Source organism: Desarmillaria tabescens (assembly GCF_030435595.1).
Source record: "Desarmillaria tabescens strain CCBAS 213 chromosome Unknown EV420scaffold_1, whole genome shotgun sequence".
In the NCBI taxonomy this organism is placed as follows: domain Eukaryota; kingdom Fungi; phylum Basidiomycota; class Agaricomycetes; order Agaricales; family Physalacriaceae; genus Desarmillaria; species Desarmillaria tabescens.
In genome coordinates this window covers 3,757,868-3,770,609 of record NW_026848300.1, presented here as the reverse complement: position 1 = coordinate 3,770,609, position 12,742 = coordinate 3,757,868, and the positions used below count along the sequence as shown (strand labels likewise).

At 48.7% G+C, this 12,742-nt stretch overlaps 5 protein-coding genes across 5 annotated transcripts; 3 read left to right on the top strand and 2 right to left on the bottom strand.

The window, feature by feature from the left end:
• The first annotated feature begins 72 nt into the window (after positions 1-72).
• On the top strand, positions 73-2,539 carry EV420DRAFT_1499848 (cytochrome P450). The gene is made up of 12 exons (XM_060471008.1): positions 73-623; positions 676-765; positions 820-1,051; positions 1,107-1,249; positions 1,297-1,412; positions 1,461-1,557; positions 1,613-1,626; positions 1,679-1,874; positions 1,921-2,002; positions 2,056-2,183; positions 2,242-2,374; positions 2,423-2,539. Exons 1-12 carry the CDS (start codon positions 407-409, stop codon positions 2,496-2,498), a joined length of 1,524 nt encoding a protein of 507 aa, XP_060340126.1. The 5' UTR covers positions 73-406; the 3' UTR covers positions 2,499-2,539.
• Positions 2,540-4,458, bottom strand: EV420DRAFT_1499844 (pyridoxal phosphate-dependent transferase). Its single transcript, XM_060471007.1, has 9 exons — positions 4,337-4,458; positions 4,105-4,286; positions 3,990-4,054; positions 3,767-3,941; positions 3,637-3,719; positions 3,244-3,585; positions 3,114-3,191; positions 2,971-3,068; positions 2,540-2,919 (listed from the first exon to the last, which is right to left on the bottom strand). Exons 1-9 carry the CDS (start codon positions 4,402-4,404, stop codon positions 2,583-2,585), a joined length of 1,428 nt encoding a protein of 475 aa, XP_060340125.1. The 5' UTR covers positions 4,405-4,458; the 3' UTR covers positions 2,540-2,582.
• A 144-nt stretch (positions 4,459-4,602) lies between these two features.
• On the top strand, positions 4,603-4,875 carry EV420DRAFT_1634759 (uncharacterized protein; the record flags this gene model as incomplete). The annotated part of the gene is made up of 2 exons (XM_060476362.1): positions 4,603-4,676; positions 4,731-4,875. The coding sequence occupies 2 exons, from the start codon at positions 4,603-4,605 to the stop codon at positions 4,873-4,875; spliced, it is 219 nt and encodes a 72-aa protein (XP_060340124.1).
• Positions 4,876-5,858: 983 nt separating this feature from the next.
• On the top strand, positions 5,859-7,260 carry EV420DRAFT_1634758 (uncharacterized protein; the record flags this gene model as incomplete). Its single annotated transcript, XM_060476361.1, has 2 exons — positions 5,859-6,211; positions 6,267-7,260. 2 exons carry the CDS (start codon positions 5,859-5,861, stop codon positions 7,258-7,260), a joined length of 1,347 nt encoding a protein of 448 aa, XP_060340123.1.
• Positions 7,261-7,517: 257 nt separating this feature from the next.
• EV420DRAFT_1258136 (uncharacterized protein) lies at positions 7,518-12,242 on the bottom strand (the record flags this gene model as incomplete). The annotated part of the gene is made up of 7 exons (XM_060466874.1): positions 7,518-8,599; positions 8,653-8,808; positions 8,859-9,230; positions 9,321-10,372; positions 10,427-11,545; positions 11,597-12,015; positions 12,069-12,242. The coding sequence occupies 7 exons, from the start codon at positions 12,240-12,242 to the stop codon at positions 7,518-7,520; spliced, it is 4,374 nt and encodes a 1,457-aa protein (XP_060340122.1).
• Between the last annotated feature and the right edge of the window lie 500 nt (positions 12,243-12,742).

Genomic DNA, 12,742 nt, shown 5'->3' with positions numbered 1-12,742 from the left:
TGATTACTTCTCAAGGTTATCTCAAGGTCTGAGTATCGGTCCGGACATCCGGAGCCTGGGCGCTCTCATCAAGCTCTCTACTTCCTCCCTTCACTCACCAATGATACCAATGATGCATGTGTTCGCCTCGATAACCTGAAATTTTGCGATCCAAAGTGCAGCCTTACGACAATACTTATTCCAGCGTGCTAAAGAAGGAGACGGTGATGAATGACCAAGTACTTCGGTGAGAAAAAATGGAGCGAGACGCCTTTGGAAGTCAGGATCGAGACGCCACAGCGTGCAGATGATTGACCCATGGCCCCTGCGATCTCCAAGAGGAAACTTCCAATGATGCATTCTTATATCCACCGACCCCTTGACGTTATCTTGTCTTTCCTGCTCGTTCCTCGAATCCTCATCAAGCATGAATTCCTCTTCTCTCACTACGAGTTCAGAATTTGAGACTTATATACTTGCTTTGGGCACGGTTCTTTGGGTCACTATTTGTATCATACGACGAAGATCTAGGTTATCGCTGCCTTTGCCACCCGGTCCGAGGGGATATCCCTTCATTGGCAACCTGTTTGACGTTCCAACGGAGCGTGAATGGGAAGCATGGGAAAGATGGGGGAAGAAATACGGTGTGTTGACGTGTTACCTGACAAGCATTTCAGAATCTCATTCGCAACCCAGGGGACATATCTTCGGTGACGGTGCTGGGTCGAACCATCGTCGTATTGAACTCGTATTCCTTGGCCAAAGAACTCCTAGACGGTCGATCAGGTACGTCCACAGTATCCATCGCACACCCATCTATCCTCACAGCGGTGTCTGCAGCCAAGTACTCAGACAGGCCTTACCTGTCGATGCCAAACCTCTGTGGGTGGAAAGATACACTTCTGATTTTAGGTTACGGACGGGTTTTTCGTACTCAACGAAAGCTTTTCCATGAAACGATGGGGACAATGGAAAAATTCCATCGCTTCTATCACATCGAAGATGAACAAAGTCGAAAGGTTATAAGGGGAATACTATCGGATCCCGAGCATTTCGTGGAGCACATCGAAACGTAGTGTTTACTTTGGCTTTTGTTCATTTCTTTATCTCACTCGTTACTGTTTCAGTGGTGTCGCCTCGATCGTCCTTCGAATTGCATATGGTTACACTATTCGCGAAAATGACCCTCTACTTGCAAAATGCAAACAAATAACGGAGGATTTTATTCAGATGACGTCGCACAAGTTTCTCGTAAACAAGATACCGTTCTGTGCGTACGATACTTCCAATTGGACGTATGCTAGACCAGCTATGTAGTGCGACACTTACCGGGATGGATGCCTGGCGCCAACTTCAAAAAGCTTGTCAAAGAGTGGAAACAAAGAGTGGAGGAAATGATAGACGACCCTTTCGACTGCGTCAAGGAGCAAATGGTTCGTTTCGGCTGCCCAGGTTCACCATACATTTACTGATTGTCGCAGGCAAAAGGTACCGCGGAGCCCTCATTTGTGTCGACAAACCTCGAAAATAATGAAGACGAATACTCCATCAAGCGTACTGCTGTCGCAATCTATGCAGGTGCGACTCTTACTGTGGCACACAATGGCATTAGATACTGAGGATTAAATATCAGCTGGATTCGATACTGTATGTCCTTCTTTTGCTACTATCTATCTTCAACGCGTTGACAATGAAGCAGACAGTCGTCACCATAAAGGTCTTCTTCAAAGTCATGGTTTTGTTTCCCGAGATCCAAGCACGCGTTCAAGCCGAGATCGATTCAATAACGGGGGGTGACCGGCTACCCACCCTCGCCGACCGCGACCAAGGTTTACTCCCGTACACCCTTGCAACGCTTTACGAAGTTTTCAGATGGCACTTGCCCCTTCCTACCGGTTCGTGTCACAAGCGTACTACAACAGGAAACTGATTTCCTTTCAGGCTTTCCTCACCGCACAGTGGAAGACGACACCTACAACGGCTACTTCATCCCTAAAGGATCTATCGTTGCTTTCAATTCATTGTGAGTCTACACGCGATTCTCTGAAAATACACTATGCCAAACGTTTCACTTAGGCAAATGTGTCATGACCCCAATTTATACCCTGATCCTGAAGTGTTTGACCCAACACGGTTTTTGGGCCATTCACCTCAGCTCGACCCCCGTGAGCTGATCTTTGGGTTTGTTCGGCGTACTTGTCCTGGTGAGTAGATCTATGTAGAGGATGCTGCATTGTGCTTGGATGCTCAACGGTATCTAAGGTCGTTTCTTAGCAGAAGCTTCTGTGTTTCTGACTATGGCAAGGACTCTTGCGGTGTTTAATATAACGAACGCAGTCGATATGGATGGCGTTTCCTTGAAAGCGCATCCAGTGCAGTTGACGGGAGCTATAAGGTAAAAATCTTACTGTCCAGCCGTGCATGACTCATTATAATGCTTCAGTGATACGCCAGATTTCAAGTGTACTATCAAGCTAAGAAGTGAAAAGGCCATGTCATTGATTAACGAAACCCTTTAAGTTTTAGAAAGCTCGTCATTTTGTATTTTACAACAGACAGAAATCCTCTTTTCCTTTCTGATTTTAGATGCCTTCAGATTCAAGTTACGCCTTTATCACCTCTCTTACAGCCTCCGCGAATATCTGGCACCCCTTCGCCATTTCCTCCTCACTGATATTGAGTGGTGGAATGAACCTGACCACTTCATACATACTCGTCGTCAGGATCAGCATCCCCTTCTCAATACACTTCTTCGCCACACGCCCAGCCAGCCCCACTTGCTCAGTCTTGGAAGCCACAACATCATATTGGCTGCCCGCAGAGGCAGACGAGGCAAACTCGACGGCAACCATCAAGCCTCGTCCACGGACATCCAGAATATACGGTGCGACTTCGAGATCAGCGTTCAGAGCGTTCAGTTCGGCAAAGATTTGCTTCGATCTACACGACAACTTAGGATTGAAAAGATACAAACAGGAAAGATGAAAATACCGTTCTTTTACATTGTCTAGAATCTTTTCCTCCTTCATCGCGTCCGCGACGGCCACAGCAGCAGCGCAGGATACAGCATTTCCAGCATAGGTTCCTCCCTGCGCTATTTCAGAATCAGTTTGCGCAAAAAAGAAAATACACACCATCGATCCGGGCTTGAGAAGGTCTGTGATCTCTTTTCGGCTAATGATGACACTGAGCGGGAAGCCATTAGCCAGACCCTAATTGCAACTGTTAGCAAGGAGTGCTACCAAACGGGAAGATATGGTATGCCTTTGCAGAAATCAGGATATCTGGCCGAACACCGCTAGGCTCTACGGCGAACCATGTCCCTGTTCGACAGAATCCGCTCTGGACTTCATCAATAATCAACATGATGCCATGCTTGTCGCATATCTCGCGTAGACCCTGCAAAAACTCGTTGGGAGCAGGGACGTATCCACCCTCGCCAAGAACCGGCTCGATGATCAGGGCAGCCGTATCACGAGGTGCTGATTGCTGCGCAAGAAGGATTTCAAGCTGATAAAGCGATTTTGCAGTCAGTTCAGACTCGGAGATCGTTGGGGAGGCTCCGAACTGGTGCCAGAAAGGGAAGGGGATCGAAAAAGTTCCTGGCTAACACCGGCGGTTAGAGAGCATGGGAATCCAAGAAATGACAAGCATTACCATAAGGGGCGCAACACCTTCCGAATAGATGGTCTTGCTTCGTGTTACGGCCATCGCACCGAATGTTCTTCCATGATATCCACCTGATTACGGCCATGAGAAATGCCTACAGATCAAGGGACCACCTCACCTTGCATGGAAATGATGTTGGGACGGCCAGTTGCAATTCTGGCCATCTTTATGGCGCATTCAATGGCCTCGGAGCCAGAGTTCCAAAAGAAGAACGAGTCGAGCGAAGGGTGGGGCATGAGTGGAAGGAGTCTTTCGATAAGCTGAAGGTAAGGCTCGTGGAAAGCAATGCCGCACTAAGGAAGCTTGAGCTGAGGAAGTGAATGAGAACTCGATGAGCCTACCTGCGCATGAACAATATTCATGCACTGATCTGCGGCGGCCTTGCTGACTTTTGGATGGCAGTGACCTATTTCAAGATTCAGCACGCTTCAAAACTCCAGGTAAGTGACTACATACCGAGATTTGTTACACCGATACCGCTCGTGAAATCCAGCATATGTCGCCCATCCTGAAAGTCAACGTAGGATCCCCGTCCTTGTGCAACAACACCCTCCGTTATTCGTCCGACACCTCGGGTTACATGTTTCTCGCCAAATGCCTGCAGTGACTCAGTCGATAGGCCCCGAGCATTGTACCGGCTATAAGCTGGGATTCAGTCGACAGGCAAGACGAGGTTACGGACACTTGCGTTGCAGCTGCAGTGACATTAACAGCACGCGTCGAGCAACGCGACAAGGAGGTACCCAGGCGATACATGGTAATGGTACGAGTCAAGAGTGCCCTTTTGAAATGACTGTAGCGTTTGACTGAAGCCGGGATTTGCCGAATCCATGACATCATCATGACCTACCGAGTGCACCCCTTTCTTTCTTACCACCACAATCGTCTGCATTCCTCCTCCAAGTACGCGACTATACCTCTACGACAGCATATATACTCATTTTAATAACAGATATGTCTGACGAGAACAACCAATCAGGCTCCACCTACCAGCCGAAGTCGAATAACTCGTATTACGCGTCTTTTGGGTGCGTAACAAACCTCTTTGTCCCCGTACCGATGCTCAATATGCGCTATTACAGGGGATATAACAACTTCATGCACTCGTACGGCCTCAAGCCCTGGGATATGGATGATGTCGAAGAAGGCAAGGCCATCCTTGAGATGTTCAAGGAGCAGGATAGGCTTGAACACGAAGAGGCGCAGAAAAATAGCGGAAAGAAATAACTTGTGGTTTGTTTCCCTTTCACAGTCCTTTCTTCTATATAAGCTGATCCACCATCCAGAATTTCTTCTTTGCTGGTCCGATGACGGTGTAGAATAGCAAGCAGTCTCTCTAGATGTAATACAACCCAGATCCTGTTGTTCTACATCAAGCCATTGGACTATTGGTTAGCTTGTTCGACAAAGAGTGACGTGGCGCGTCCGATTCCGAGCCGTTCTGTACTGGTAACTCAGGGGCCAGAACTGCAAGACGCGTCAGTGGCGTGGGAAAACACTGATTGAGTGCGTGCTTTGGTCTTATTTTTTTAATAGAACTTTACCATCTACTCCTGACAATGTTTGAATTTGGTCAGTTATCGGAAACGAGTTTTCTGTCTTCACAAATGTCTCTCTTCGATTTCGATTTCAACTCGAAGCTTGATTGTCTTACCAATATGAACCACCACTAACAATTGAAAATTCCCAGACCTCTTTGAACTTTCTACTCCAGTACTAGGCTCCGTGTATGCTAGAAGATATGGCATGTAGTTCATGGAACTGCTTGTTTCGGCTCACAAACCGACTGCATGGGATATCCTGTCTAGACAGCTGGCAAACCATCAAGAAACGTATAACCCGATCGATGGCTTTAGCGTTTCCTATGAGCTCTCATTTGCAGTAGCCACGAGTTTTTCTTCTGTTTGAGACGCCGCAGCTCACACATACAGCGGTAGTGGCACGACCTTAACTTCTCACCTTCTGTTTCTCGACGCTTCTGTTTGACAGCTAGGCGGCCTACCGGCCTGGGTCCGTTTCGCTCATCTGTGCGGGGTAGCGATAGGATGTAGGTATCTCCTTCCGTTACCGTGTAATCCTATCTACCTGTCTCTTCGCAGTTCTCGGATGCCTATACGTCCCTTGGGCAGTAAATTTTCTAGCAGCCCTGACCCTTGTGAAGCAGACAAATATAGTCGGGGGGAATATTTCCTGAGCACGCCTGGCAACGGATGGAATCTCCTCGCATCTTTGAGCTCTTTCGATCCAATCAGAGTCCGCTTGACTCTGAAAGTGGGGAATTCATGCGCATTCTGGCTGCTAGCCAGGATAGGAAGGGTAGGAAGGGTATACTAGGGGCTCTGCAGAGTAAAATAGATGCCACCCAGGGCCTCTTGGATTTTTTGAAGGGTCAAAAAAGCATCGCCGAATCCAACGAAGCTGACGCTGTCAAGATTCTTCGCCAACACCGTATCCTTAACTCAGATTATCTCACGAGCATATTCCAACAGTGTTTGGATGATGTCCATCCGTTTGGACCCTCGAAAGGTGCTAACTGCTTGAACCCTGTGCGACGGGCACCTTGGTCGCTGTCGCCGGTGGAGAGATGTTGCTCTGGATTCACCGAGATTATGGTCTAGCGTCAACCTTGATTTCGGCGCCCAATACGAGGGATGCGACTACTCAAAGCGCCTCTTCAGGCTTGGGATATTCCTTGTAAGGAGTCGGGGTTATCCCCTTCGAATCCGTCTACGAAGCCAGTGGGATATATCCGCCAACCGCATCTTCCAGGCCCTGCTACCGACGTCATCTCGGTGGACAGACACATACTTTTCTTTACTTTCGAAATCATTCCGTTCATTATCCACATGCAAAGCATTCTTCAGTAGATTGGAGCGGCTACAAGTCAGTCTTGCCGTCTCTATGGAGCTGGGATTAGACACCTTCGGAATGGCACTCAACATTCGCGCCTGCACGACTAACATCACCCAACCCTTCCTTGTTTTCAGTCACTTCCCCGGTGCTAATGTGCATTCCTATTCATCATTCAGTGGGTCTTTCCGCGAACAAATATCCGCATTGACCTGTTTGCCAAACGTTCGGGATCTTGTCCTGCGATGCCAGAAGTCTGATATAGATTTGCGCAGCCCTGCCACGCTTATCCATGTACAAAGTCTTGACGTCTTCGAGATATATCACCCTGGTAATGTCTCACAGACACTCGACAATCTCGTTTTTCCCTCCCTCAAAAAACTGCGAACGATGCTCGTCGCAGAAGTACCGTCTTTTCCCGCTCAACTCTACCTTGGTCATATCACATCATTAGAGTTAACTTGTCGACTGAGCTACGACGAGGATATCGATGCGTTTTTTCTCTTCCTCGCTCCCCTCATGCAACTGGAAACTTTATCCATCCATGCGCCGCGAATTCCTGAAACCCTCATTTATAGACTGAGGCTGAGTCCTGGGTCAGATCAGGTTGTTCGTTATGTTCCGTGGCTCAAGTGCCTTGATTTGCGAAGATCGACATTTGCAGATGAGAAAAGCGGAACTAAAGCATTCCTTTTGATGGTAGAGTCTCGTCGGACAAATGACGCGAAAGAGCTGAGGGAAGTCTGCTTGGAAAGGCCATAGGACATTGAGCCGTGGGAACCGCTACGCAAACGAGGTTTATACGCCAATTATTGGGAGGTGCGTTGATGAAGTATATACGTATGTCACAGTTGAACGCTTGCACATTCTCTTCATTGCAACAGATTTCCAGAGCACCGCGAAAGCAAGTATCTTAAAGTCTGTAGGTAGGTATGATTACGTGCTGCCGCTCGCGAAGTTAAGGACAGCCGAGACGTAAAAGATAAATAAACAATATGCAGTAGAATAAGAGAAATCTTCTAGCATAGATGAAGCAACGCTATGGCCTTTTCAGAGGCTGCAAATTTGACTTCCAGTCTCGTCACTTTGCCTCTGTTGATATCCGTCGCCCGCGCTTCCTCCAAAACCCGGACTTCCCCTCCCTCCTCTCGTTTTAACTCTATCACACAACTAACATTTCCCTTCTCCTCCGTAAATCTATATTTCACCTTCTGCCCCCGCTTCGAAGCCCACTCCGATAGCCGTGAAACAGGATGAAGAACATCAACATCATCCTTGACGATGTGCTCTAACAACGGCAAGACACCGATCGTTCGCATAACATCCTGCATCCTCTCCAGATTTCCTCCCGAGTCGAGGAATACTGCACCGAACAGACTTTCAATCATGTCACTGAAGAATTTGGGCGCTTGTAGCCGAGTCAGCGCCGCCCAAGGATAGATCTTTCCATTCTCTAGACCATCAGCAATCGCATCCGAAAGCCTCTGAAATCTGTCAAACGTTACACGCTGATCCTCCAGAACACGAGGACTAGCATGCAAGAGGCACTTCCACAGATATATATCCTCCTGCTCCTCTTCAAGCTGGATCCGACTCCCCGATTTCGTGGGCCGAGGCATATAGCTGCGAACCTTCAAACAACACTTCAAGCACAGATATGCTAGAATATGCCCGTTCACGACAGCGGATTTCCGAAGATGCATGCGCCCAGGACTGTACTCCTTGCCTTCTGCATGATACAGATAATCCGTAACGATCATGTCCATCACTGCGTCTCCCAAGAATTCCATACGTTCATAAGAGATGGTGCCAAAGTCCTGCTGATGACTCGGATGGGTGAGCGCTTCAAGGAGTATGAGCTTGTGCTTGAATTCGTAGCCCAACATGGATTCTACATGGGATATGGTCGTCTCCGGCAAGTCGATACGCTTTCTGACTTCAGGTTCGATTTGACTGACCCTTTGAATCAAGGACGAGATGCGGTCCGTAGTTGGTTGCCAAGTAAGGTCGAGACGGAAGAACTTTACACATTCATAGCCCAGTTCGAGCCCTCCGTGCAGATACGCAGCACCAATCGTTGATTCGACAACGTCCGCCAGCACTGAACAGTACTATTAGGCATCGAATCAAGGAGATATAGCACAATGGACGTACCTTTAGTGGAGAGCTCTCCCGCAATCTTTTTTGCTTTCTTGGCCTTCGCTTCGTTCTTCGTGGGAACGGTCGCAACCGCCTCGGCCGATTTCTTCTCGCGAATAGGCGCGGTAGAATGCAAGTACGCAGGTTTCCACTTCCTACCAAGCAACCGATCTAATTGCGAACACGTGAATACGAGAAGGCCATATCATCTTGGAACCCACCTCGGATAATCCATTGGAACATTTCTCTGGAGATATTCTCATTTGCCAGTCTAACGTTGGCGACAGCATGGTCCTTCCGTCTCGATAGATATCCTTCGTGCCAGAGGGGATGTTCTGATAGAAGCTGTATGCTGACCAGATACTTCAGCACTGTATCTCCCAACGTCTCCAAACGCTGGTAGTTGTAACGTTCTTGAGACGATGGTGCCATCATAGCGATAGTCAATAGCTGCGATGGAATGGCATAAAGATGAGATGATGGAGTGAACATCCTATCCCGCATGGACTGAACAGTGAGCGACATAGCTAGCGCGCGCAAGACTGAAGGTAGTAAGGACACATATTCAGTCTCCACCGGAGAGATGAGCGTGACTGCAGTATATTTCGGGATCAGCAAAACCCTCTTCGGTGACTGTCGAGGACCCTCCTTGACAGGTTTGGTGAGCGGCAGCAAGAAATTACTCCTGGCCGGCAAAACTTCGGCGACGATGAGCGGGTACGGGATATCTTCCAAATCATCCTGCCGAAAATACCGTGTCTTCATATCCTCCAGTTCTTCTTCGTTGACAGTGTCATACCGCCAAGCGATGAATCGAAATGCTTTCCCAAACTGGAATCCAGCTCTCACAATAGCAAGGTCCTGAGGGTACCAAAAGGCTTCCCCAAGATCCTGTGCATTCGCATCGAAGGCGTACTTGTTAGATCGCCCTTCGCGCTCATTCTCTTCTTTCAGCCACGCACGACGGTCTTCCCATTCATCATCTTCCGTTCCGGGAGCGGGAAGGAAAAGATACGAAAAGTCCAGGTCGTCCCAAGTCATCCGTTGACCGTGTATGCTCCAGAATATTCGTCGAGTATACTCGCGTGCTCGACTGATACCTTCATCGTAGAGACTGATTTTTCCGACGTTGCGAAGGGAGACCTTGATGAGGCCTCGATGGGGAGCGAAGAGTGGTGGAGGACCGTCGTTCTCAAACCATGATAACGGGCACTGAGTACGCGTGAACATGAGCAAAGGAGGCAGTTCCCCCAGTGTCAATTCTGAGCAATACCAGACTGCGGTACCATCATCCGGCGCCCATGGGTTCACCTGGGGTGACACGCTGACAATACTAACGCGTTTCTCCACTTCGCTTTGCAGTTTCTTGATCTCTTCGTCACGGAAGAAGAGCGGCAGGAGATGGTCATCCAGTAATTCGTTGTCATACAATGCTTTGTATGCCTTGAACGCCGCATGTCGATGAGCGGATAGCTTCGTAGGATAAATCATTTCTGTTGAATGCACTCTGAGTTCAGAACTCAGGAATCTTGGCAAAGTGACGGTTGAACCCCATGGTCCGGAGTAGGGTAAGGCAACACTAGTAGACCGGTTCTCGAATGAATGCCATCCGAAGGGTAAATCAGGTGGGTCTAGATCATACAAAGGCTGAAAATCGGGATTGAAACTTGCATTCGGATGAACGGCCACGAAATGGGCTAGATGAGGAAGAGCCGACTCCAGAGTCAGTAGAGCACTGGCAAATGACAACATGAGCAACAAGTGCTAGATATATTCAGCGAAAACTTACCCCGTTGATGGTACCCTAAATTCCTCCCATTCCTCCCACTCGTCAGGCTCTGCCGTCATGACTCTCTCCGATGCATTACATAAGCGTAACACCTCTGCTTCGGTGTTTTCCCACTTGAGAACATCCTCCTCATTCCCTCCACCTCTTTCGAACATGACGATGAACGTGCTACGCTTCCGACGCGCCCGTCCTCGACTTTGCAGCCATGAGACCATGTTCTGCGGCGGATCCCAGCGTATAACACATCCACATGCCTGGACATCGATGCCCTCCTCAGCAACAGACGTCGAAATGATGAGATTCTTCTCTCCAATCCTGAAATCGCGCAACGTCTCTTCTTGCGATTGTTTCAGTAGCTTGCGTGTGAGATCCAAGAACGAATGCCGATGGCTGCTGTCCGATGTCCCTAGTAGGCTCCCAGTTTTGAAGATCTCTTTCGTTTGAGGATGGTGTGTGAGAATCTCTGTGAGCGCCAGAACCGCGTCGCGACGCGTAACGAACACAAGCCCGCTAAACGCCTCGTTGGCTGCCTCGAATTCTTGTTTCTCCTGTAACAATGCCTTCACAAGTTCTGCCACTTTTTGAGACGAATCCTCGACAATGTCGTAGGCGTAGTAAGACACTGGGCAAACATGAACCTGATTGAGAAGGCCAAGCATATACTTCTTTTCCCGTGTCTGCCAAGAGGGCATCATTTCGTCACCTTGGCAAGCCTTTTTGGCCTGTTCTAACACCGTCCAAACATACCAATCCGCTGCCCAAGCACCCAGGTCGAAAAGAATATCATCCGCTGTACGCTCGAAATCGTGAAAACCCTTGTGCGTGAAGGTGTTCTCCTTGAGTATGGTCTTTGACAGTTTTTGGTCGAGTCGATAGTGTTCAGAAGACCGGGGGGAGGCTCTGACTAGGTCGCGACGTAGAGAGATTATGTACGGGTCATTTTCGATATTGAGGGTAGCCACAACTTGCTTTAGACTTGTGAGGTTGGTTGAAAATAGAGACCCGTCTGGCGGGTCATATTTGACATGCTTGAAAATAGGCCGGTGGACGTGTTTTGCCAGTTCGTCCCGATTGCGGCGCGGAGTGCGAATGATGCTGTCGAGGTTTCCTTCAATTTTACTGCGACAGCGAGTCAGGTCAGGTATCGCAAATTATGGCATTAACTCTCACCTGAAAGCTTTGGCGATATCCCCGCCGTAAATAGGGCTAGCCGTTAATCCCAATATCATTGGCCTGGCATATCGAGGGTCCAGATTCGGCGTATCCCGCGGCAACAATCCAAAGTAAAACTCCCTCATGATCATGTTGTATGGCGCCTTGTCGAGCGTATGATGCGCCTCATCGAATATCATCAATCCAATGTCACGTCCCATTTGGACGTAGCTGTGGCGTAACGCATCCAGAAGCACCTGTGGAGTCGATACCACGATCCGATGGGTCTCAATGACCCTCTTCCACAGCGATGCATCCTTCCACTGGTTCGGTTCCAACGATCCCGATATAAGGCCGACAGATACAGGAAGCGCAGCCCTGATGACACGGCACTGCTGCTCGGATAACGCAACCGTGGGAGCTAGAAACCACGATACCTACAATCGAGGAGATCAGCGTATGACTGGAACGATCAGAAGGCGGCACGCACCTTCTGTGGTTCTCGTTCAACTTCAATCTTCAGTCGCAGCACCGCGATATGCGTCTTGCCCGAACCCGTGTCCATCGCTATGATGATGTTCCTCTTTAGGCTCTCATCGAGCATCTCTTGCTGGTAACCTCGTGTGTGTACATTCGTATCTGGCGTAACATCGGTGGTCGACATCGTTGATATCTATACAACGAAATATTGGTTGCCTGTAAATAAAGTTAGTGGCGTATTCAGATCGTCAAGTCTTGAATGTAAAAGGTTGAGCTTGAGCGGGAGCGGGAAGGTGCCTTGGGCGCTTATTAGAAGCAGGGGAGTCAGAGTGAATCAGGCCTAGAGCAAGGCGCTAAAATGGTGTCCGTATTGGAGAGAATCAAGAATAAGCGAGCTTTCGTTCGATAGAAGTAATGCAGAGATAAATGTTGCTCGGCCTTTCTGTTCGATTCTCTGTCGAAGAATGAATATCAACCCGTTCGTAGTAGAAAGAATTTGAACGTACCGTACTCCTTTCCACAATTCCTCTGCTCGTACTATGTGCATGAGCCAGAGGAATTCAATGGCAGATGGTGGTGGTTGGAGTGAGAGAAGCGAATCAGTTGCCATGTTGCCGCAGCATCCCTTTTTGGGCACAATGTTCGACTCCCGCCTTGCCCACCTCGTATTTCATTTGGCATTCG

Coding starts and splice junctions, on each gene's coding strand:
- EV420DRAFT_1499848 (XM_060471008.1), top strand. CDS start 407: ATGAATTCCTCTTCTCTCACTACGAGTTCAGAATTTGAGACTTATATA. Junction 766..819: donor ACTCCTAGACGGTCGATCAG/GTACGTCCACAG, acceptor CGGTGTCTGCAG/CCAAGTACTCAGACAGGCCT. Junction 2,375..2,422: donor CAGTTGACGGGAGCTATAAG/GTAAAAATCTTA, acceptor ATAATGCTTCAG/TGATACGCCAGATTTCAAGT.
- EV420DRAFT_1499844 (XM_060471007.1), bottom strand. CDS start 4,404: ATGTATCGCCTGGGTACCTCCTTGTCGCGTTGCTCGACGCGTGCTGTT. Junction 4,055..4,104: donor TATCGGTGTAACAAATCTCG/GTATGTAGTCAC, acceptor ATCTTGAAATAG/GTCACTGCCATCCAAAAGTC. Junction 3,942..3,989: donor TGAATATTGTTCATGCGCAG/GTAGGCTCATCG, acceptor AAGCTTCCTTAG/TGCGGCATTGCTTTCCACGA.